Raw genomic sequence first — 25,848 nt, forward strand, 5'->3', positions numbered from 1 at the left:
AAAGTTTCTTTTCTCTTTATGTTTTACGTCGAGTTTTATGTTTCTCTTCCCTCCCATAGAAGAGGGATTGACACGTAGCCACGAACCCTGGCTGAATGGAACAAAATGGCACTGTTTGCATTCACAACAAATGGATAACACACAAAATATTTAGTTTCCAGTTTTAGGAAGTCAGTATAAACCAGGGAGAGAAAGCCCATTGTCTCCAGACTTCCTTTTTAAAAAATTTGCAGTAGCTGTTGCAAGGACAAATGACAATACTGTCCTAATACATTTGAGGCTAAACCCCTAGGGGCATTCACACTTACAGGGTTCAGGCCAACAAACACTTCTTCAGCACCTGCTTCTGTCTCCCCCACATCTTACTTGTATTCCCAGGCCTGGCACTGGTCTCCGAGTATTTAGTGAGTGGGTGAATGTTCCATGTCCAGGTGGAAGATACTCATATTAGTAGGGTGCTTAGCACAGTTCCAGGCACATAGTGGGCACCACAGCATATGAGGACGTATGCATGACAACATGGATGTGACCTCAAGAGGTCATGGTTTAACGTCGGGTAAGCCAGGAGCACTTGGTCCTGTCGACTTCCTGTGGAGACAGAAATGAGTCAGGGCTTGGAGCAGGCACAAGGGAGTGCGGACCATGAGAGGCGGTTTCTACTTCTTCATTTGCCATGGCTTTCCTCTTCCGTTTACCACACAAGGGGGCTGGCCCTCACCAGGGCCACCACCCTTCCTGGCTGGGCAGGGAGCCCTTGACAGTCCCATGGGGACAAGAGGGACTCTCTGCACGAGGTTTCTGCACATCACTCCGCTTTGCTGTGTTCCAACTTGATTTTATCAGGTGTTTTGAATAAAATCACACCCTCCCTCTTCCATTATGGTGAACACTTAAAATTACATTTACACAAACTTCTATTAAAAGCCAAGCCTAAGTATTGGGCCAAATTCCACTAAAAAAGAGGATATTAAGTAAATTAGTTGAGCTGATCAAAAACACCTTCATCAAAATAGAACATTGGTGTCAACAATACTGAGTCGAATGATTGATTTTTTTTTTTTTTATAGCAGATGGTACAGCAGCAGGGAAGAAGAGTGACTTTCCTTCCCTTCCTCTGTACCCCGCCTTCACTTTTGGGGGTAAGAAGGGGAACTTCTGACCTATTGCTGGGGATCCAGGACAGGGAGGTGACAGAGTAAGGCGGGACAGCATGAAGGTAGAGAATGGGGCCTAGGAAAGGGAGAGGAAGGGAAAGGAGTGGAGACGAGCGGCCGCAGCGAGCAGAGGTCAGACGCCTGGCAGGAGGGCGCTGTCCTCATGAAGGAGTGGCTATCTCTACCCTCACCCGGTGGCGGGGCCCGGCCCCAGCCGCGAGCCGCGAGCCGCGAGCCGCGAGCCACGAGCCGGGCGGGCGCCGGCCGAGCGCAGAGGGCCGCTCCCGCTTTCGGCCGCCAGAGGGCGCGGCGCGGGCCGGCGCGGCGGAGCGCGGGAGGGAGGAGGGGAGCCGGCGGAGGAGGGTCAGCCGCGGCGGCAGGGGCGGCAGCGGCGCAGCTCCGCTCCCGCGCGTCCCCCGTCCCCGCGCCCAGGCAGGGCGCGCGGTCCCTGTCGCCGGGATGCGGCTGCCTGCCTGTCGCGGCCGCCGCCTCGCGCTCTCGGCACTGCTTTCGCTCCTCACCTGCTCCCTGGGTAAGTAGCGGGCGGCCCGGGCGCGCACGGGAGAGGCGTGGGCTTCCCGGGTGCAGCCTCCCGCGCCCCGCGCCCCAGCCCGGAGGCAAGCGCCGGGCCGCCCTGCCCTGCCCCGCGGGCGTCCGCGTCCCGCCGTCCCGTCCCCGCCGCGCCGGCAGCAGCGCCCTCTCGCGGCGCCCCGGGGGCACCCGGCTCCTCGGGACCCCGGGGCGCGGAGCCCGGCCCCCTTCGGCGCGCGAGTCCCCGTCGTCGCCCGGGCCGCCTGGCGCCTGCCCGCCCCCTTGCGCCGGGAGCGGCCGGCCGGGCGGCGGGGCGCGGCGCCCACCCCCACAGGAAGCGCCGAGGAAGCGGCAACTGCGAGAAACTTTGAGAGCAGGCGAGCGGCCGCGGCCCGCCCCCCGCCTTCCGCCCGCGCCCGCTCCCTCGGGGCTGCCCGCGGGCTCCGAGTCCGCGCCGGGCCGGGGCGGCGATGCCCCCGGGCGGCGGCCCCTCTGCGGAGTCCGGGAGCCGGGGGAGGAGCGGCGCGCCCGGCCCGCCTCGGCGTGGGCGTCGGCGGAGGCCTTCCCGAGCCCCGGGGCTGCGGGGGAATTCGAGAGCACTTCGGGGGCGAGGCTCGTCGGGTCTGCGGCTGCCGGAATACCCCGCCGCTGCTTTCCTCCGTTCTCCTCGCAAGAGCGTCTTCTCCCGTTTATCATAAAAGGATGTGATAAAAGTTTGAAAAAAATCATTATAATTGACTTTCATGATGAGGTTTAAGTTTGAAAGCTGGAGGGAAAAATTAGTCCCTTTTCCGTGTTTTCAGGGTTATTGTCTTCTGACCCAGACTTTTGTGTTTCCAGCCTAAGAGGCAGTAATTTCAGATTTTTAGAAATGGCAGAAGGGGGCCACTTACGAAAAGACATAGTGTTATTGTACATTGCTGTTTTGGTAGCCCACTGGGACCGTTACAGACCATGTTTCTTTAGATTTAAACTCTCCTAATAAGGACCTTATTTGTGTACCCCTGGCATTTCTATAGGTGCTCAGTAAGTGGGAAAATCGAGCGAGATTAATTGGCAATTAATTGTTCATTCGCGTGATTAAGCAAGCAACAATGTAATTAAAAATGTTGGAGCACCTTGGGCAGAGAAGGCTGCGTTTGACGGTGGGGCGCTGCTGAACTTGGCGAGATCTGCTTTAGTGCAAGAAAGAATGCATTACTGGGGGCGGCCCTGGGAGAAGGGGAGGCTGGCGGGGTGGGAAACTGGCTAGGTGACTCCTCCTGCATCAGTTGGCTTGCTGTCTGGAAGTTTTGCACCTCACCGAATGGGGTGGGTGGTAGCTGGCGCTGGCATTCTATTTATAGCACTGCACTTTATAATGCGGTACTGGGGGTATAATATTTGTGTGTAATGTATTCAGTAGATGGGCTGAAATGCACATTTGTATTGCTATGTGTATCTATTTTTTACTGCACTTAGGGGAATATTTGCACTGTTCAAACTTGATAATACATTAAAGGACCTTCAGGATGAACTAAAATGTCAACACATTTTTAGAGATGTCTATTAGCATTGTGAAGTTGTCAGATAAGCACAGTAAACGAGACATAGAACCTGTTAAAAGTCCCTATGAGACATTATGGCTTTGTGAACAGCTTTCATGGACTGGTGCAGACAGGAAGCTGTTTTCTTCAAGGTCTGAAGTAAATCGTGAGTTCATTTTATTGAGCTCTGCTTTGATGTTGGGAGGGGGTCACTAAGATGTACAAAGATGTGATACCCACTCTATATATGTTGAAATCAAGATTCCTGGAATCTTGCTGAAACAGAGAATATAATAGGAGTTCTGAGGCATGTGAACTATCCTGATAGTTTAAAAATACCTTAAATTTACCCCTTAGAAGGTTGGCCTGACTGTATGTAGTTTAGTTTTGCCACAAACTGTAGCATATTCATTTTAGTTTTTGAGAAAAGTCAATTTCTCAAAAGAAAATTTATTTTAAACCCTTATGCTTGTATAGACAAATTCATTGTAATTCCAATTTTAAAGTCCGGTGCCAGTTCTAGAATCAGAAGATTTATTCATACCTCTAGGTCAGCCACTGTGTGGCTTCTCATGGCTTTCAGCCTCAGTTTTCTCATATCAAATGGGAGGCACAAACTAGATAAAATACTAGAACTTTGCCATCTATCACAGTTTTAGCACATCCTGATTCTGTTGTAGCAGAGACTGCTGTCTGCCTACTCACTTACCCTCAGTTCCTTCTTTTCCTGACTAAAACTCTCATAGATAATCAAGACTGTTATAGACTGAGTTGTGTCCCCCAGATTCGTATGTTGAAGCCTTAATCCCATGTGACTCTGTTTGGGGCCAGGACCCTTAAGGCAGTAATTAAGGTTAAATGAGTTCGTAAGAGTGGGGCCCTAACGCAGTGGGACTGATGGTGTCCTTATAAAAGAGGAAGAGACGCCATGGATGCACGCAAACTGAGAAAGGGCCATGTGAGGACATAGTGAGAAGGCAGCCATCTACAAGCCAGGGAGAGAAGTCTCAGCAGAAACCAACCCTGCTGACACCTTGATCTTGGACTTCCAGCCTCCAGGACTGTGAGAAATAAACTTCTCTTGTTTAAGCCACCCTGTTGAATGGTTTCTGTTGTGGCAGCCCTAGCCAACTAGAAATACAGGGGGTAAGGGGAAGGGTGGAGGAATGGTGATGGAGGTGGAAGTGTGTCCAGTGAGAATACAGTTCTCAGTGGCCCTTGCGAATAGGTAGCCAGTGAGCTATCTATAGAGATTTTTGGGTGGGTCTCTTGGTAAAGCTTATTAAAGGTGGCTCACCGAGCTGGGATGCAGGCCTTTTTTTTTTTTTGCCACTGTCTCATCCTTCTTCGTAATGCTATTATGTGAATCTGATGGTAGGAGCCGTAGTGGCCATCTTGTGACCATGAGGTGACCTTGAAGATGGAAGCCAGTAGTAAGGATGGTAGAGCAGAAAGGATAGCACCACCTGGGTGCTAGATGGATGTGGAGCACGATGTTAGCCCTGGATCGCCTATTTCCAGACTTTTACCGCATGAGATACAAAATGCTATTTGAACCAATGGTAAAATAATAGATATTAACTTTTATCTTTCTTATTCCTGTTTCCACTCTGTATGAGTCAAGATTGTATTTCTCAGCACCTGCCAAAATTAGGGATGATTTTTCCTTCTGAGGCAGGTCTTGCTCACATTCTCTTCATTGAAGTGAGTCAGACATTTTAGGACACCAAGAGTCAGGCCTGACTCCAAGTTTTTTTTTTTTTTGCCTTTTTAACCCTCCTTTTATTGTTTAAGCAGTACTCAGATATTACTGGCACAGATTTTACCGTCTGTTTGGATTCTTTGTCGTCCAGGTAGTCCGGGACTCCCAAGTTGGCATGGCCTCCTTGGTCATGGACTTGACCCAGGGGAGTTTGCCTGTAGCCAGTGGTCAAACTCCTTGGGGGGAAGAGCATCTGTTTCAAATGGGTGGGGGTGGGGAGGAGAAGCCCTGACCCTTTCGTTAACTTCCCCTGGGGCAGACATTGTGGGCCCTGTACTTGAGTCAGTCCTAATAATTGGCCTCCTTTAGGGCACTGAGGGCCAGAGTTTTATCTTTTCATTAGAAACATTATAAAGAAGCATGATTTCTAGGCACAAAGGGATTGCTTATGGGAAGTTTGCCAATTTTAGATGTTTCACGTCCTTGTAGCATTCTGTGTGATCCATCTTTGGCGTTGCACAGATTCTTGCTTAAGAACAATATGCAAGAGTGTTAATTCCATCTTTCCCAATATAAGGGAAAAACTATAGTGTTAGGGGTTCATGAGACCTATTATTGATTGAAAGTCTCCCTTAATACCATGTTTCAAAGCTCTGGTCACTAAGCTACCCCCAGAGAAACTCGATTCAGTGGAGGTGCTGATGTAAACTAGTAGGAAATGTTAATTTAAAGATAGTGTTAAAAGGGAAAACTGTACTCAAAGTTTCTTTCATTTATTCAAAAAGTGTTGAATATCTACTCTGTGTCAATCACTGGGGATATTGCAGGAAGAGGACAGATCTGGTCCGTCCCTACCCTCATGTGGCTTGCAGTCTTGAAGGGAAGGTGACATTAAACACGCATTACACCAGAAACTAACTACACCATGCTCAGCGCTGTGAGAACGCGGTGCGGGGAGAGACACGGCTTTAGCCTGGAGTCCTGAGCAGTGGTTCTCAACCCCACCCCGCCCCTCGGGAACGTTTGTTGATGTCTGGAGACGTTTTGGTTGTCCCTGGGGTGGTTTGGCGGGGAGTGCTGCTGGCATCTAGAGCTAGGGGTGTGGCTGAACATCCTACATGCATAGGACAACTCCCCCCCAACCCAATCAATTATCTGGTCACCCCAATCAGTTATCTGGTGGGGGGCACATGGGGGACGGAGGACCTGGGGCCTTGGTGCTGGAGGAATGGAATGGAGAAAGGACCAGAGTGGAGAGATTGACAGGGACCGAAGTTTGTCCTTAGAGCAGTAGGAAGCTGTTGAAGGCTGTAATAGGAGAATGATGTGATGTGACTTCCGTTGTAAGAAGCTCACTCTGGTTGTCGGGTAGAACAGGGATTGCTGGTGGCCGTTGTGGACATAGGAGACCAGAGAGGAGGCTGCTCGAGTCAGCCCCGTGAGAGATGGTTGAGAAGCTCTAAGACGCAGGATTGATTGGTGCGGTGGGCTGAGAGAAGGCGGGGTCGGGTGAGTCACTGTGGGCAGCCCGTGGTGCTGTTGACTGATACGGGCACTAGTGGAGAAGGACTAGCTTGAAACAAAACCTTTTTATTGCAGTTAAATATATACAACATAGAATTTATCATTTTAACCATTTTTAAGTGTACAAATCTGTAGCATTAAGTACCGAGACGGTTTTCTAAAATTTACTGTTAATTTTAGGAGGAGGTGAGGATGATGGGTTCACTTGGGACGAGCTGAGTTTGGGGTGCACGTGATGCTCTGGGACCATGTCAGAGGGGCAGTTAGATCTGTGGGTCAGGAGCTCAGAGGGGAAATCTCAGAAGAGAGAGATTTGGGGACAACTTGAGCAGATTTTTTTTTTTTAAAGAGAGCTTTGATTGACATAATAAATTCGTTTAAGCTTTTGCTCAAAATGTATGCGTACCAAAGATTTGGTAGAAGTTGGGGAAGAAAACAGTCTATTTGTATGGTATAAAGCTGCAGATTTAGACTTAAAAAAATGAGTAAAAATATCGTCAAATAAGATTTGAATGTATCTCAAGCATAGCAATGCCGTTTTCTCCTAGGGATAGAACTTATTTTTACTCCTAAAAGAGTATTTTATGATCTGCAAAGGTGATGTGTTTTAGTTTACATCCTTGCTTCCCGTAAGAAGCCCAAGGCTCTTGACACATCTTGTTGAATTTATCCTTCTCCAGGTCCTTGAAGGTGCATATGCAGGAGCTTGTTCCTTGTTTATGGGATGAATGAAGTAAAGAAGGTAAATGGCCAAGGCCGGTGCTGAAAATAGCTCCGTTCAGTTCCCTGGAGGGCCTGTCTAGCTGTCCATCGCAGTGTGTGTGGACTTGAGTGCACAGGAGAATCACCTCAGTGTCTTAAAGAGGCCTCTTTGTTAAAATGCAGATTCCTGGGTTCCAGCTTCAGATTTTTCTGATTCAAAAAAATGTGAGATGAGGCCTGTGGATTTGCATTTTCAACCAAGCCCCAGATGAGTTGTGTGTGCAGGATGGTGTGGGAACCCTGCCTGGGCCATCCTTGGCCCAGGTGTGAACTGGAACTCTCCCTGGATGCCTGTCATGCACATCTATAGAACGAGAAGATGATTGCTGGTTCCTTTGTCTTTAAAATGAGGTAAGGAGCTGTTTTGCAGAGAGCAGCGTATGGAATTGAGGCTAATACTTAGCACAGGTATTTGGTCTTCTTGGGAAAGTAACCAGAAACCCCAGAATTCAGGCGAAGAAGTCTTTCTCTGGTTCCAGCATTGTTTGGGAGATTTTCAAATGCTGTTGGAGGGTCTGTAGTATATGTATCGTGAGTCTCAAAAACTAGAGCAGTGGGTTTTGAGAACAGAGGTTTTTGGACAATAGACAAGTAAGTTCCTAGAGGTGTTAGAACGTCTCAGGCTGTGGATGCCGTGGAATAACAGTGGTACTGACATGGGTGCTTTTAAAACCCACTCTTTATGTTAAAAAAATAAGATACCCAAGAGTTAAGCATAAATGGTATTTAAAAAAAATTAGCCTGACATGTAACTGTTGAGCAGTTCTCTTGCAACATAAAGGAATTGTAAGAGGTGCTGATTTGCTTGTGTTTGAGTGTCTGCTCTCTTGGAACTCTTCAGTGTGTCCTGGAATAGGTGTGTGACCCTTACCTGTGACTCAGCCTATGTAACGTGCTTGTGAGGATGGTGTTTTGAATCTCTCCCCAACACTCTGACTTGAAATTTTCTTGTTTTTGTGTCCTGAGTGGCATATGGGTTTTCATATCATTTGTTTCAGTGAGATGTGAATCAAAGAAGCAAATAATCTTTTTCTCTCAAAAATACATGGTTATTTCCTGTTTCTCCCCCCCGCCGCCCCCCCCCCCCCCCCCCATTTACTGTCCTTCCTGTTAAGTATGTTTACCCTCTGGCACATAGAATATATTGGTCCTGGCAAACTTTGTTGTCAAGTGAAGAAAAATCTGTATTCCATACTCCCTTTTCCCATTGATTCCTATGATAAAACAGGAGATGTGTTTTAGACGAGCAAGATCAAGTTTGAGTAGTTAGTGGGCTCAAAAGAGAATGAATGTCAACGTCCCTGTGCTCACTGCCCTAGTTGGGTGGGATGTCAGGTTCCCTTTCATTACTTCTCTCAACTGGCTGAATCACTTTGTAAATGTCGTAGAACCCATGGAACAGGGCAAAGGGGTTCCCTGACCCTAAATGTTATCCATTTAGGACAACATTCGTTCATTTTCAGGAAACCACACCAGCCGTCTGTCAGTTGTCACACTGTGGCAACTGTGTGTTGCTGTGATGCTGAAAGCTGTGCCATCAGGATTTCAAATACTGGCAGAGTGACCCATGGTGGACAGGTTTCAGCAGAGCTTCCAGACTAAGACAGACTAGCGAGAAGGACCTGGCCACCCACTTCTGAAAAAACTGGCCATTAAAACCCTGTGAAGAACAGTGGAGCACTGATGTAGCACCGGAAGGTGAAAGGATGGTGCAAAAAGACCAGGCAGGGTTCCCCTCTGCTGTCCACAGTGGGCGCTAGGAGTCAGAATCAACTTGATGGCACTAACAGCAGCCTGCCCAACATGCTACCTCTGGAAACCTGTCTGAGGCACACATTTCAGCATGGCACTTGCCTTCTTAAAAGCCTCAGAAAGTTTTTCATGGCACCAGAATAAAACCAGACTCCCTAAGAGGAACCTCTTTCATGATATGGCCCCTGCCATCTCCAGCCTCATCTCCAGCGCCAGTCACATCCCCCCCCCCCGGCTCCAGGTGTCCAGCTCTGGGCACACTGGACTGTTTACCGTGCTTTGTGGGCAGAAGCCTGTTTCCGGGTCTCCTGGCCTTACTTCTCCAAGCACTGTGTTGAGCTTGCTCCAGGCAGCACTCCCCTCTCTCCCGTCCCCCTCTGCCCTGCCTGGGTGAGGTGCCCTCTCTGCCCTTAAGGTGCTTTGGCCTTAGGAGGAGTGCCGGCAGGGCACGCCTCTTGACGCTTTGTGGCTGACTGAGGGACTTGTCTCTCACATGAGACCCTAAGCTCCTTGCAGAGCTGCTTGTTCATCTTCTTCCCAGGTCCCAGCATAATGTGTGGCACATAATATACATGCAGCCACTTTTTGATTTTCTGCTGAGCAAATGAAGATATAAATTAATAGTGATAATCATAAAAGTTGCTAACACCCAAAGTAACAATAGCTGCTAACATCCAAAGCACTTAGCGCGTGCCAGGTGGTGTTCTAGGCACATTACCCATGCTTGACTGTTTGATCCTCAGCCACTGCCTGGGCTGTTTCTCTCCTCAGCCTATGTGGAGTGGCGGTGCTGTTTGGGTGGTAGTGCCCACAGTGGATGGAGCTGCTACCCAGCATGTCCACAACGTGGGGACAATGGGTTTGTCTGAGGAGGAGGGAGCAAAGGCAGGTTCTGTCCCCTGTCGCTCGGCTGGGTGCATTTGTTTCCGTTCCTTCTGCTGCCGTGGATTATCTTCAAAGCAGGTTATTGGAACCAAGTAAATTGGCTGTCGGCTGTGCATCCTGGAGCTTAAGGCCCCCTTTGGAGGACCTGGAATTAAACCTGGGAAGCTCCTGGGAGCAGAGCCACTTGGGGCGGAGCTGTACTGGGTGAACCACTTTGTAAGTAGGTCACAGGAAGAAAGTGAAGCCCCAAAGGCTCCCTCCCACAGTGTGTCAGAAGGAAAGGTGGTGCAGTGCCCCGTGAGCCCCTGAGCCACGCGGGGCGGGGTGAGAGGGCACCAGCTGCAAGCTTCCAGAGGGTGTGCTGTGAGCTTTGTCCTGGATGGCAGAGCCAGGGCCTCATGGTTTTATTCCCTCCCTCCTGGCTGGTATGCAGGGCAGACGATCACCCAGATCCTGCCCAGACTGGCATAATCATTTCACTACAGCAACTGTCTGCTTAGTGTTAATGTGGACTGAACCCCTGCTAAGCACTTTTTGTATGATCTCACTTAATCCTGCAGCACCCCTCTGAGGTGGGGTTATTTAGCATCTTAGTGGTTTTTGGGTTTTTTTGGTATTTAATTTGGTTTCTATGATAGGTGTTACTGGAGCGTTGGGGAGGACAAAAAACAGGAGTTACCGGTTGAGGTATAGTTGTCTTTCCTGCATTGGTGTGGGGTCCCTCGCCCCCGCCCAGGAACAAGAAAGGATGGTTGATTAGTGTTGCTTAAATGCATTGCAATTAATTCCTCTCCAGTTTCCTTGCACTCTAGGGCTTGGGCTCGCCTATAAATCTTAGTCCCAGGTTGGTGGTAAAATCTTGATTTATCTCTCAGGATAGGTGTGCTAACACATTAGTTGGTTTGAATTATTTAAAGTTATCATGAAAAAGGTCTTATTTCTATTGCCTGCCCTGATTTGCACTTTAAATATAGTTCCCTGTAGCAATTCACAGGAGTTCATGTTGAAAATAGAAAAGGGAAAATTACTTTTAAACAGCAGTTTGACATATAAGAGCATGATTTACCTTGGAATATTTCTCCAACTGCACATTAAGGCTAAGCTTTCAAGAATATTTTTTTCCGCACTGAATCTGGAAATTAGTATGAAGCGAAACAGCAAACACTGAGCCCCGGGTGGCGGCTCCCTTTGGTGGGGTGGGGCTGCTTCCCCTGCCCCAGCCCAGGCCGGTGGTGTAAACTTCTACCGCGTGCTCTTGTGAGTGTTGTGGAAAGTGACAAAGGTGACAGGTAATTTCTTACCTCCCTTGCTAATTTTTCTCACTTTCCTTTCTATTTGCACCGTTTCTCCTTCATTTCCTTGAACTGTAAAACCTGGGATTTCATTGGTAGGGGTTCTGTAAATGATTCATTATTTTAAGGTTGAATTTGTTAGTGGTATAGTATATTCTCTGCCTTCGAAATGCATCGGGTTCCTTTGTGATTTCTTTTATTTAGATTATGGAAATATAAAGATGAAACCAACTAGTATATATTTTTTAATATTCATCTAATGGGGATTATCTTGCCATGTGATTTTGCTCTTATGCCTGAAAGTAACTGATGCATTTTTTATGTTATTGCTTTAAATATTATATAATTTATTTCTATCATGGGAAAAAGGAGTTCTTCATTTCCCAGCAGAACGATGGAGAAATGACAACTTTTTTTCTTTTAAAGGATATTTTAACACTAGGCCTGTGTGTTTTTGGAGGGAGCTAACATCTAGTTTGCCCTTACCTTGGTTAAGCCTTGTTTGAATAAAGGTGTCTTGACTATGACCAGCAGGGTTTGTGGAATTCACTTGATTTATTGGGAACATCTTCCTTCTAGGTAATTCCTGCTTTAAACAGTAACACTGTCAAATAATATTAGCTGCTTATTTATGAAAGGTGATACATTAGTAATTTTCAGAACTGATACCAAATAAACACACTTTTTCTTCAGTGTAGAATCTAAATTCTGAAGGGCCAGGGGGCTTTTGTGCTGACATTCTCTTCTTTTTCACACAGCCATCTGGTCTTGCAAAAAAGTGAGCTAAGACTAAACTCTGGGTATTAGATGATGAGTCACTGAAGGTAGGAAATTGAGGTTCTTTTTCTTGATAGAAGAGGAAGTTCTAACCCACAGAGCTTTGCTTGTCTATGTTTAGAATTAGGAATTGATGGAGTTGGCGGAGATGAATTTTGGAATCAAAATTGTGTTAGATTGACCACAGTTTTTATATCTCGCAAATTGTCAGCATGTTCTATTTTCTGGAATTCTGTGATGTTAACGTGTTTTGACTTCCCTGTGTGATGTTTATTAATAATTCTATTTTTGATATCTTCTTGAGGGATTTAAGTGTGCATACTAGCCTGGAGGTAAATAAAGTAAAACAAAACGGAAAAGTTAAGTACAGTCACGTGTTGCTTAACAATGCAGATACGTTCTGAGAAATGTGCCCTTAGGGTATTTCACTGTTCTGATGTGCGAACATCATAGAGTGTACTTACACGAACCTAGATGGTACAGGCCACCCCACACCTAGGCTCAATGGGACTAATCCATGGGACTGCTGTCATATATGCATCTGTCCTTGACCAAAATGTCGTTGTGCGGCGCAGGAATGCACCCAGAAGCAGAATTTAAATGGTGTTTGTGTTTAGATCTTTTCTTTCTTCTTAGAACTTAATGAATGATTTGGACATTGCATTTGCTTTGTTATGTGTGTGTGTGTGTGTGTGTGTAAAAAAGTGAGAAAGTAGATCAGATCTTAGTGAAAATAAACTTGCAGCGGGGGGTAGAGGGGGCACTAAATGCCTGTATTCTACTGGATTGATGCTGCCTAGAGTAAGGAGTAGACAGCCGTTAAGGATGTGATCCCAGAGGCATTGTGAGGACTTATGTTCGTTCATTCATTGATTCATTTATTTGGTAAATATTTGTTGATGTTCTTCTGTGTGCTCGCTGTGTTCTAGGTTCAGGGGTAAACTGTAAATAAAACGACATTCCTGCCTTCATGGGGCTTATGGTAAACTAATGTATAAGACAAGCAATGAACAAATACTTATATATTATGTCAGCGGTGGTAAGTGCTCTGGAGGAAAATAAAGCAGAGTTGGGGGTGGGGAGGGCGTGCAGAGGGGATTTACTATTTATGCGAGGTGGTCTCAGGGAGGCCTCATGGAAGACCTCTCGTTATCTGAATTCCACACAGGGAGGTTCATTTGGCTTGCATTTCATTTTCACCCTGCTTTCTGAAATGTCATTCTGAAATGGAAATGATTAAACCGTGTTAGTCTTTTGCTGCTTAGTGTGAATAGATTATTTCCTCTGAGCAAATGCTAATGGAGAGAGAATTTGAGGCAATGGATGTCTTGGCATCAGAGGCATCCGAATGGCTGTCCCCTGCTTCTGAGTAGGGTCTCCTCTGTTACCCAGGGGGCCCTCCCCCCAATGCCCTTTGTGCTACGTCACTGCTCCATGGGATGGCCTGTGCAACCCTTTCAGTACATTGTTGCCCTGTGGCATTTCCCATTTTCTCCTGGGAATGCTAATTAGAGAAAGCAAACTGTGAAATGCTTTCCTTTTAGTCTTCAGGAGAATTGCACTGTAAAATTAAGTATTATTTTTTGTCTGGTTAACCTTCCTGACTGGTTTATCATTTTGCTTTGTATTTCCAAAGGGTTACTGTCATGTTGTTGTTATTGTTATTATTATTATTAATGTAGAAGCTTGATGTGTCTCTAAGGGATATCTTTGTCTGTTTATGGGCTCCCACTCAAAACATTAAATCATTCTGGATGGGGAATGATTTTAATTCCTCTCCCTCTGCTGGCTCCCTGGCTTTCGCAGGATTCTGTTAACTCTCCCTTGTGTGCCGGTAGCCATATCTGCATCCCGTTTCCAACCTCGCAACTCCTGAGACCGAAGCTTGCTCCAGATTTAGCTCTGTTGCCCTCCAGGCTCTGGCAGTGATTGCGAGAGTGGGAATTTGTACTTCTCCCCTCTGGATTCTCAGGAATTCCCCTTTGCTGGAGAAGGCGCCCAAATTGAGGTTTCTAAGAAGTTGTATTCTGTGTGCATCTGTTTTGTGGTTTATATCTATAGACACGAACGATACACACAGATTCTGATTTCTTTGATGTAGATTCTCATTTCTTTAGCTTGGTAGCCTAAGCATGTCGGTTTAGCGCTGATGAATAATTTTAGGTCCGGAGATGAAGGCGGCCAGCAGTACTAGTTTGCAGCAATGTAGCTGTTTTGAAAAATGAGGAAAATATGTCTTGTTGAAGTATCAAGCAACAGTATTTAAACAAAACTGTTGAATGTGAGAATGAATCTTAATTGCTAATTTTAATGTAAAAATGTTTCCTTTTTTTCCAGCCTTTGCTTTGGCTCCTGAAGATATAAAGAAAGAGATCAAGCAGTCTAAGGTACTAATTCTAATGATCAAGTCTATTCTTCCTGTCTCAGATTCGTTTTTATTTTCTTTAATGGGGGCTGTAATATTTCATCTTTCACTAGTTGTCAAATTTCTTTTTTTTTAATGAATTAGTGAAATGTTGGTCAACATAGATTTTGCATCCCTGGCACAACCTACGGATAGGCTTGCTTTAGAAAATAGCCTTTAGTACTTAAAGCACATCTACTAGGTTTCACATTTCATTTTGAGAGAAAAGGTGTTTAGTACAGAGTTAGACATTTTCAAAGTCTTGCTTGGAGACAGTGATTTTTTCCACTCCTGACACATCTTGGCCTTGGGCTCAGTTTTCTCAGCCTGTGAAAGAAGGGTTATGCTGTGTCTCCAGGGTTGCAAGAGCCTGGATATCCCTCCATTTGAAGGTTGGCACCGTGTGAGAGGGCGTGTTAGGGACTGGCCAAGAGCCCCAAAGGTGACTGCCAGGCTCCTTGCATGGTCAGAATGAGAAACCGAGACCTGGGTTTCTCTCGATGGAGAGCGGACAGCACTCACTCAAACCTGAGAGCTGCCTCTTTTTCGTCATTGGTTGCATTAAAGAACCTCATCTAAATTTTACCTTTTGAGCTTTGCACTAGATCAGTTTAACATCTGAGAACAATATTTTAAAAATGTGAGATATTTTCGTCTTTAATTAAGGCTTAGTTAATGCTACTTTTTACCCCACAATTAGCATAAAAGCATTTTTTAATAGAATGGTTCTTTTACTGACAGAGTATTATCTGTTCTAACTATACTATGGGATTTCTACACAGGGGAAATGATCATAATAATTTCTTATGGTTTAAGATCCTTTATGGTTAATAAAGCATTTTCAGACATTCTATTTATTCTTCTCAGTGATCCTATTATTGCTAAGCAAATATTCCCATGGATAGCAGAGAAAGTTTACCCTCAGAGAAGTTAAGCGATTTGCTGAGGTCATGTGACTATTAAAAGGTGAAGTCAGAATCTAAATTTTCTGAATCCTTGAATTTTTCACCCTGTAATTTTGTATTACACAGCTGCGTGCATCATAATGTGTGTGCGTGTTTAGCAATAACAAGGCTTATTTATAATGAATTTAAAGTGCTACCTAAGGGTTATTAACAGGGAATTGAAATTTTGTGGAATGAATTTAGAAATTATAGCACATATTTTCAACTATGGGTTTTAACTAATCTTTTCAAGTGAGGAACTGTATGTATCACCTTTAAATACGTACATAAGTAGGAGTATAAATAGAGATAAGAGTCCTATATCTTAGTGTCATTTTTCATGCAAAGATATTAAAGCCTTTGAAAAATGTCATTAACTCAGTCTGTGCTTAGGCCAGAGGGCCAAAAAGCTCTTAATCCCACCAGGAGAAGCAGTGATAAAATACCTACTGTTGACCATACCTGCGACTGGGAGATAGAGAGGAATCCATTTGTCCAAGGTTACCCGAAGTCTGTAGATGAACCCGGAGGTAGGAGTTTGGGCTTTTAATGAAACCACATTAATTGAGGATTATCATTTTATCGCTCTCGGCAGAGTTGATCAGGATCTGCCCCGTTCCTTGTCTACTGCTTAGAAGCAGCTGCCTCCCGCCCACCTCACCTCTCTGCTTGCCTTAGTCAGGGGCCCAGGCAGGGCTCTCTTTAGAAGATAGGCCAGCTCTGTTCAGGCCTGGGGTCCTTGCTCAAACAATGTTTGATTCACTGGTTGGCATCAGATTTGGCTTCACATTACAATCCTGAGCGCTGCCAGTGCCCGTTGTACTGCCTGTGGCCAGACCTCTGGGCCCAGGCTCCTCTCCTGGACTCCTGGTCCCTGCACTGTCCTGGATTCTGACCTGCCGCAGCTTTTGGGGGGGGCCTGTCACCCAGGCTCGTGCTCCAGCCGTGGATGTTGCCTCAGCCATGGCCGTGTGCCTGTCTTCACACAGCAGTTTTGCCCGGCCTTACATCTTGTGGGGGCTGTGGTACTATGTCCTGGACACTAGGGCCAAACTGCCGAGGTTCACATCCTTGCTCCACCACTGTCTGCTGTCGACTTACTGACCCTTGCTGTGCCCCAGCTTCCTCATCTGTAAGATGGGGTAATAGGACCTATTTCAGAAAGCTGTTTTGAAGAATAAATGTGTGTGTGCTTGTCCCCACCACTTACAACAGTGCCAGGCCCTATTTAAATGTTTCCCTGGTATGGCAGCAGGGACTGTCTTATGCAGCCTTCGAGAGGAACCCAAACAAATCAAAGTACAAAGAGGAACCATAGCCCTTAACTGTTTTTCTTGGTTTTGGTGGCCGTTGAAGCAGACGGTGGTGATAACCAGAGTAGGAGCTAACAATTACGGAGCATTTCCTGTGGGCAGACACTATGCTCAGCATTCTAATTAAACTCTCACAACAACGCTGTGCAGGAGGTCTTGTAATTATTATTCCTAATTTACAGATGAAAAACTGAGGCCTGAGCTGGTCAGTGGTGGGGGCAGAATTAGAAGACGGGAGCGGCTTAGACTCGAGTGCGCTGAGGAGCACGTCCTGATTGTGTCATTTTATTCAAAATCTGGTGGGTGGCGGTGGTCATTTGTGACTGGGTCGGAGATGCCCTTTTGCTTCTCCTCCTTCTTAAAGATTTCCTATTAAATTCTTTTGTGGATGTTTTATCTTCTTGTCATGAAGAATTTATAAACGAAGCATTGCATATGTGGAGTGCAAGTACTCAGATCTGTCGTGCCTTAAACAGTAACACTATGCAGAGGGTGCCTTGGGTTGGTCTTTTCCTGGCTGGAGTAGGAGCTGCCTGTGGGGTAGGTGTTTTAGAGACAAATCTCTTTCCTGTCTGAATAGCAATCCAGTTGACTATAAAACTTCGACAGTGAGCACGTTTTGATTGATCTTGATAGTTGGTGTAAGAAACGTGTGGCAGCAGAGATAATAAAACAAACCATGTGTTTCTTTCTTCTTAGGAAGAACTAAGCCTTTTCACAAGGGAAGCTGGAGACAGAATTTTAAATGTTCTGTCAATTCTGTTCATTTAGTCTAATTTTCTTTCTCAAAGGGGAAATTACTCAAGACCATTTTGGTTCCGTTGCAGTTTACGTAATTCAACCGTTCCTTGGATACTTTATTTTTACAGTTGACAAATTGAGCCATTTGAAATGGCTGATCATTTCCTAGCAATTGTGTCAGCCAGTTGGAGCTGCAGTGCTTAATAACAAATAGAAAGATGTATAATTTTGGTTGATTTAAAATTTCCACCGGTTATCTGGTGGAAAGTTCCATTGGTGTTACAGCTTGTTTAAGTTATTCAGTCTGGAAACACCGAGTTCAGGATATTTTTTATCTTTTAGGTTATTGATAAAGGTGACTTTTGTTATAAGTATTACTTTTAGCTTCCTCTCAAAATATGTTTCCATCTAATGATGCCCATTTTCTGAAGGATGCCTCTGGAGGAAGACTGGGCATGCATTGTCATGGGGGTGTAAGAAAGGAACATTGGAAAGGAGTCAAAAGGCCTGGATTTTAATCCTGGTTCTGTGGCTGGAATGACTTGGATATTGGGCAAATCCTTAATCTTTCTCTGAGTCTCTACTGTCTCATTTGTAAAAGGGGAGTGTTGGATTGGATCATCTCTAATGGTATTTGTTTTTAAATTGTGGTAAAATACACAAGATAGAATTTACCATCTTAACCATTTTTAAGTGTACGGTTCAGTGGTCAGTGTTAAGTGTATTCGTTTTGCTATGCAAGCAATCTCCAGAACATTTTTCATCTTGCAAAATGAAAACTCTGTCCTGATTAAACAACAACTCCCCGTTCTCCCCTCCTGCAGCCCCTTCTACTTTCTGTTTCTATGAACTGGACTGCTCTAGGGACCTCTTATAAGTGGAATCCTACAGTGTTCGTTCTGTGACTGGCTTATTTCACTTAATATGATCCCTGAAGTTTCATCTGTGTTGTAGCATGTGTCGGAATTTCCTTCTTTTTTAAAGCTCAGTAATATTTCATTGTGTGTGTATGCCACATTTTGTTTACCCATTCCAATGCTATTTTTAGATGTAAAATTTCTAATTTTCCATGATCTTCATTTGGCAGCTGAAGCTGTGGGCTGGAAAGGAGAAGGCAGCATGGCCAAGGAGCGGGCTTCAGGTTCATGGTGGAAGCTGGGTGGGCTCCCTGGATCTGAGGCCAGCACTCCTTCTGCAAGAGCAGGCTGTTCTCTTGGCCAGGAGTGGCATTTAGAGTATGGCAGATGCCGTGACTTGTGACAATAACCTGGCTTTGGCTCAGCACATTTAGAGTCCTGGCTTGAGCTTTCCAGTCTTTTTTAGTGGGCTTTTCCAAAAAGTACATGTTTTATCAGGATTAAGTAAAGTGTCACTTGATCCTGAGGTGTAACAAATCAGTACATAACTGGAGTTCCTCTCGACTCAGTGGTATTTTTGTTCTTGAGACAAAGATAATTTCAGAAAATGCTACCAAAGGTGGACACTCCCTAGTGTGTTGCTCTCTCTCCTCCCTGTCTGTTGTCACAGTCCCTTTGGCATTCTAAGAGGACACTTCTCTGTGTGGTTGTATCTTGGCTTTTAAGCTGTCCCTGGTTTTGTTGGTAAAGACTCACAACTGCATTTCTTCATGCAGTCTGTGAAGTAAATTGAAGGATATTCGCCACTGTCCAATTGTCATAATTATAGCATATGGTGGTTGAAAGCGGAAAAGGGCAATTAGAGAGAAAATTCCCTCCTTGTCTGCTGAAGAAGACAGTGAAATGGCAGGTTTAGCTGCTGATACTGTGCACTTTGTCAGAGAAATTTTTTAAGAGCTCCTCCCCTGATTTACTGAGGATCAGGATCAGGTATTTCTGTGCCCACACCCAGATCTCAGTGTCTGGAGCTCTGTGGCTCTAGGACGCCCCTTCTGTGTTCATGAATTCTCGTGAACCACGGGCTGGCCAGCTTGGGGCCCTGTCTAGGCCCCCAGCGCTGCTTCTCAGGTAGGAGAGAACACTGTGGTAACATTCCTGTTGACAGTATGTCTGAGCCCACAAGATGATGAGTACAATCATTAGTGGAGCTTATCTTCAAGAGGAACACACTACCAGAATTGATACTGTCTGTGATGCTTTAGAGTTTAAGAAGTTTTTAAATATCCCTCCTAGGAACATTGCGAACCAGTTAAGCATTAGCTTCATTTTATACAGGAGGAAAGAGCCTCAGCTCAATTATGTGACTTGCCCAAGATCATGGAAGAAAGGGACAGCCCCGTAGGAACCTTCTGTCATGACATAGAAATACATCGTGGCTGCCTTTTTCCCCTTAAGTTTTGGTCTCTCTCTTTAGGGAAGCATTTCCAAGCTCTCATCTTCAGTGTCTCACTTCAATATGAAGTGTTACTGTGTACCAGACATATTTTTTGGTGTTTTGCTAGCTTTGTTATGGTGATGAGATTTATTTTTTTCTCTTTTATTTAAAATACAGAATTTGAAGAAAAGTGATATATCAAGGAAAAATGACATAGGTAAGTAATGATTTTTTTTTTAACTTAAGAGTATGTACCCAGGTGTATTTCTTGTAAATTATATTTCAGTGAAGTGAGTTTTTCTTTCTGATTTTATTTGTGGGGTAAATATTGTTGTCCAAATACTCTGTCTTTGGCCCAGCCCAGTGTTTACCCTCGTGAAGACACAGGGAGAACACTTTTCGGATTGACATATTGGCATGTGACTGGAAGTAACAGCTAATATGTTGGATTTAATTCCCTTGGCTATAATTCCCTTGGCTATAATCTATTGAGTTACCAATAAGGACAGATTACTGTGCCAGCTGGGCACTGTTGGCGCTATAGAAATGAGTAAGACGTGGTCTCTGTTATTAGGGGCCCACGCTTAGTGGGGAAAAAAGGATGTTTGCTCATGCCGTCCTCTGTCTGGAGCCAGGTTCCCCAGTCTCTGACCTGCAGACACCACTTTCCCTTCTGGTCAGCTTGTCAACCATATCTGCTGTCAAACTTAACCTGGGAACCCTGGTGTGGAAGTGGCTATTCTCTTCTTGCAGACACACCATACTTCTGTCACAGCCCATATGTGTCCTTATTTGCACACCCTTTTAAACACGTCTTTCTCCCTCCAGTATAGTACTGTGAGCATCTTCAGGGACGTGACCGTGAGTTAGTCATTTTTGTATTCTGTGGGACATATGCCACCCTGTGTTGATAGGAGGGTAGAGCCACAGCTCTGTGTGTGGGGTCTCTTTCCAAAGGGTGTGAACTTGTCAGTGTCTGTCGTCCCAGGTAGGCACCCTGGACAGGAGGGGAAAGGCACACTTTCCTTTCTAGGCCTTCCTTTCCTGGGCCTGGATTCTGAGGAGCCTAGAAGGCACAAGAGGCCCTGCTGGATAGTAGGGGGAGGATGACCTGTGCTGGGGCCCGGGCATGCAGGCGACTGTAGGCACATGGGTTGGAGTCTTCAGGCTCTGAGAGCAGCTGTATTTAAGGAGCCACACTGGTTCACTGCTTTTTCTTCTCTCTATTGCAACATCCTGTCTGTCTCAGCCACTCCTCCTCATGCGAAGATTTTTTCTCTGCTGCCAACCCTTGTGGGTTTGGGCATTTGTTTGTGTGTTTATTTTATGGGAGCTGATAGGTCTCCTCGTAATAAATGGTTATTAAATGAACTAATGACCCTAGTGTGGAACACGGGCTTAAAAGTGCCAAGGGGAAGTTTACCTGGACAAGTAAATCTACACTCTTGCAATTGCAAATGGGCAATCTAGTGATGCTTAACTTGGTATCAGTTCATCTGAAAAAGACCCAGGGAGCTTATTTGCCACGATCTTAATGTAAGTCTACAGGACTAGGGGTCTGTAGAGCAGCTGCCCCAGTCGGATCTGCCTAGATCATGGTCTCACAATACTCAGGGCTGGGTGACAGCCTCCGAGAGCAGGGCATCCTCTATTTGTTTCTCTTTGACTCACTGCCTAATCAGCGGATTCACCAGTGACAATTATTCTCATCAAGTGAAACTCAATTGGAGTGACTCTTCATGTATATGTGTAAGTGTGCGTATTTACTTACCCCTCAGCCTAAGTCATGAGCCTGCCTGGTACTCAGCTCTTATCAGAAGAACCACGTTGATTTCTCATCAGAAAAACACTGGCATGGTGGAATCCATGTTTCCGGATAATCTCTGACCAGGAAAGATTAGCGCTTAGTGGAGTGTGTGGTGCATGATGCATGCTCAGTGACTGAGGGAATAGAGAACTTTTGATTTCCTTTACCTTCAAAGAAGAATTATTCCTCCTTCCAGAATCCTTTTCTAACCATCTCTGGTTCGACTGCCTTTCTTTACCGTTGGCTTCAGAACCGCATCGGTGCTCCCAGTATCCCTGACTAATTTCTTTATCTTCCCTTTCTCGCCTGTCACACTCATCATTATTGTCAGGCACTTGGTGTACGACCCATTTATCACACATTCCTGGCGGAGAAACAATGACAATCTGTCTTGAGTTGTGACAGTGTTTGCTGAAGGCAAATTGCCGTGAGTTTAGAGAAGTGCAACCTGAGTGATAAGGAAATAGTGGAGTCGTCTTATTTAGCGCCATTGACAGGGCAGTAGGAGCTTAAGAGTCAGATGTTGGATGGCATAGACAGAAACAGTCACCACGGTGAGCCCTGGGGTCTAGACTTAGCTAGAATTGATTGAGTTAGGGAGGGCTTAGGATGTATGTCAGGAAATACCTCTTGGTGCTGATATAAAGAACAGCAGGAATTTAAGCAAATAAACTGTTTTCAGCACCAAACTGTACTAGCCTGGTTCTTTTCTGGAGTGGGGGTGGGGCTGCATGGCGCGTAAATGATTTTCTGTTATTATTATCAGGGTTATAGGAACTGGATGCATCCTTTGTCTTTTGCCTCATCACCAGTGACTCCCCCATATGCATCTTATTCCTTAGCCGTACCTAACTCTTCCTATTTTCGGGGCTCTGAATTCTACTTGCTGTCCCAAACCTTCACTGCTCCCTCTGTTGGGAAGGTCTTCCCACTCTTTTTCTGGGCGTCCCTGGGAAACAGTATCCTTATCGCTTCCTCTGGGAAGGCCCCACTTTCTGGGACCCCAGATGGCTCTGAGGCCCTTTCCCTGTTTGAAAGCCCTTCTGTGGCATATAAATCCTTCATGATCTGATCTGGCCCACCCCTCCTTCCTCTGTAGCTTTATCGCTGACTGTTCCCTTCATCCTTTTCTCAGAAATGCCTGACAAACTCCCTGGTCACCTGCTCAGGGATGCTGCAGAGATAAGGCGGGTTGTGGGCTCTGTGATAACCCACTTCTTTCTCTGCCGCTGATCTGCTACCCTCGATGCCTGAGTCTGCAGAAAACTGCTGCTTTCGGAGGAAGCTCAGGAAACGCCCCCTCCTGGAAGCTCTCCTTGCACTTGCTCCCCCTCCGCTGTGCTCCCAGAGTTCCCTGCCTTGGCTCCGGATGTACACCTACCGCTTTGCATTGTAATGGCCGCCTTCTGAACTAGACCCAGGTACCTACATGCTGGGGGACTGCACTTGCTCGTCTTTGTATCCCAGAGCCTTGCACTTGGTAGAGACTCAGAGATGTTTGCTGAATGAGAGCACATAGCATGTGTGATCGAAGACCGTGAAAAAGGATGTTGATGATTTCTAGGTAGCAGGAGAAACAAATACAACTCAGAGCACAGGACCCAGGTATATGAAAGGGGAGGCATTCGCTTTTTTTCTTGCAGAGCCTCTTCCCTGCGTGGAAGAACTGTTGTCTTTGTGAGAACCATGGGAGCCTTGCTGATTTGGTAGGAGGAGTGGCAGGAGCTGAGTACTGCAGGATTAACCTTTTGACAGGTGGATCTGCTCTTTGAAAAACTTTATTGAGTTATTTTGGACAAACAGGAAGCTACAAAGAGTAAAATAATGAACATCCATGTGTCTATCACTGAGCTTAAGAAATAAAAATTACTAACACAGCTGAGGCCTTTTAACCATTATCTGGATTTGGTAGTTATCATTCTCATATAATCTTTTATACTTTCACATCATATATGATATATATACATACATATATAGAGGGCATATATCCATTTTATATATGTATTTGTGTTTGTATTTTTGCAAACCATTGATTTATATAGTTATTCCTTTGCACCTTGCTTTTTTCCCGTGCTCTTTCATAGGATTCATCTACGATATCCATCTGGATTGATACATGTAGTGCTAGTTAATTTTATTGCTATATAGTAGTCCGATTTGTAGTGGGTATTTGGATTGCTTCCAGTGTTTTCTTTTTACACAATTCTGTGAGCACTCTTGTTATTTATCTTTGTACATACATATGGGATTCTCAAGGATAATTAATAGGAGTAGAATTTCTGGGTCATTGGGAAGGTGCATCTTCAACTTTATTAAATTTTGCAAAAATTATTCTCTGAAGTTTATTTACTCCATTCTTAACAAAAATAAATCTTTGTACCCCTTCGTTTGATGTCACTTATGTTAATGTTTCAGATGTAGTGAATCAAAGATTGCATTTCAGTTGAAATATAACCCACCCGTTTAAGCCTTCTCCGTGCATCTGGTTTGTAGAACCAGGAAGCTGGTTTAAAATGGAGATAGGTATGTGGGCTGTTCATATTTATGTGAACTCCTACAGAAAAGTAATTAGGTCATATTCAATAGGTTGTTCAGCATTTCCTTTTAAATTTTTTATTGAGTTTGAACCAAAGACCATTTTGGATTATTTTTAGGATCTAGATGGCTCACTGTGGAGCTGTTTGTTGTATGAATATTTGAGTGAGTGAACAAACGAATGGAAGTGTGGAACTGAACATAAGAACAATAAAATATAATGGAATAAAATTAAAGCCAAATTAGTCTCCCTGAGTCGAGGTGTTAAGGGGAAAAGCTCATCCCTGCGTTCATTGGCTGTAAACTTTGCTGGAGGCTACAATTTTATGTGACATCTGACTTCTGCCAACACCGCGTCTGTGGCAGGGTCCTGACACAACAGCTCTATTTCTTTATTATAAACTCAGAACCTGGGGAAGCCTAACTTTCCTCTTCAGTGTGGGTCTGAGCCACCACCCCTACTGGTAAGACCTCTGATCCTCTACCCTGGTCGGGCGGACATGACATACTGGGTTTCCTCCCTGCCAGCCATTGTTAAAAAGCCCGCTGCCTTGCAGCGAGTCTCTCTGGTGGTTCGCAAATACTGCCTGGGTTGGAGATGGGCTTTTATGCAACACTTCTTGCTGAAGCCGTGCTGCTGTGGAACTGTGGCTGTTTTCTTGGAGATAACACTTAATCCTGGCCCGGTGCCTTGTGAGGTAGGGGAAGGATTGTTGAGTTGTTTGTTTGCAAGCTCTTGGGAACTCCTGGGACATACGCAGTCATTGTTGAGTGTCACCTTAAAGGGCCATCCAGAACATTCTTGCGGTGGTGTGTTAGTTTGCTAGGGCTGCTGAAACGAAGTGCCACCAAGTTGTGTGGCTTAAACAACAGAAATTTGTCTCCCAGTTCTGGAGGCTGGAAGTCTAAGGACAAGGTGTTGGCAGGGTTGGTTTCTTCTGAGGCCTCTCTCCCTGGCTTGTCGATAGCAGTCTTCTCCCTGTGTCTTCACAGCATCCTCCCTGTCTGTCTCTGTGTCCAAATTTCCTCCTTTTATAAGGACGCCAAATATACTGGATTAGGACCTACACTCATGACCTCACTTTAACTTGATTACCTCTTTAAAGACACATTTCCAAATAAGGTCACCGTCTGAGGTACTGGGGGGTAGGACTTCAACATCCGAAGTCTGGGGACACGATTCAACCCAGAACAGGTAACAGCGCAATGTAGGGTTATGTGTGAATTGTTAAAAGATCTGGCAAACGTTGGAATTTTTGCTCCAGGGAGGTTAGTGTCCTAGACATTTTCATACTTTTGCACATTTTCATTCACATTCTTTTTGACAGATGCAGGAGCAGATTCACAGTTTGTTGCCACAGACTTGATCTAGTACAGAGAGCTTATTTACTTGCTAACTTCTAGGAAGGACGTTTCTGAGATCAGTTTAAAAAGAGAGATTTTGTTACTAGAATTACATGTAAATTGATTTTTTTCCCTAAGAGTTTATTGCCTGAAGACTTGCCTTGTGGCTAGCTTTTTCTTTTTCTTTTTTTTTTTTAACTTGTTTTCAATTTTATTTCAGTAGTTAAAAAATAAATACCTGACGGTTTTTTTTATTTTGGTTCTAGATTTAAAAGGAATTGTATTTGTCATCCAGAGTCAAAGTAATTCTTTTCATGTGAAGAGAGCAGAACAGTTAAAAAAAAGCATCTTAAAGCAGGCTGCAGATCTTACACAGGTATGTAGAACTAGCTTGGGATGTCTGCTAATTATTTCTCGATACATTTATATTTTCCAAAACACTTGATCTGTAGAGAATCAGTTTTATTTAGATGATAGTAACTCTTCTGACTCATTTGCTTATTTAGTATTGACTGTTGTTTAAAATGCTCCAGTTAGTTCCTAATGTTCAAAGCATCATCACA

At 45.0% G+C, this 25,848-nt stretch overlaps 1 protein-coding gene and 1 long non-coding RNA gene across 2 annotated transcripts in view; one reads left to right on the forward strand and one right to left on the reverse strand.

The window, feature by feature from the left end:
- Positions 1–1,817, reverse strand: LOC111768559 (uncharacterized). The gene is made up of 2 exons (XR_002800976.2): positions 1,676–1,817; positions 1–588 (listed from the first exon to the last, which is right to left on the reverse strand). It is a non-coding gene; the product is annotated as an uncharacterized lncRNA (long non-coding RNA).
- B3GLCT (beta 3-glucosyltransferase) overlaps positions 1,482–25,848 on the forward strand; it is a 95,502-nt gene continuing 71,135 nt past the window's right edge. Inside the window, exons 1-4 of the mRNA XM_023621482.2 lie at positions 1,482–1,686; positions 14,243–14,292; positions 19,777–19,816; positions 25,552–25,661. Coding sequence (XP_023477250.1) covers positions 1,614–1,686; positions 14,243–14,292; positions 19,777–19,816; positions 25,552–25,661 — 273 coding nt within the window. The 5' untranslated portion in view covers positions 1,482–1,613. The remainder of the gene's footprint in view (positions 1,687–14,242; positions 14,293–19,776; positions 19,817–25,551; positions 25,662–25,848) is intronic.

The sequence above is a fragment of the Equus caballus genome, chromosome 17 (genome assembly GCF_041296265.1).
Source record: "Equus caballus isolate H_3958 breed thoroughbred chromosome 17, TB-T2T, whole genome shotgun sequence".
Lineage (NCBI taxonomy): Eukaryota > Metazoa > Chordata > Mammalia > Perissodactyla > Equidae > Equus > Equus caballus.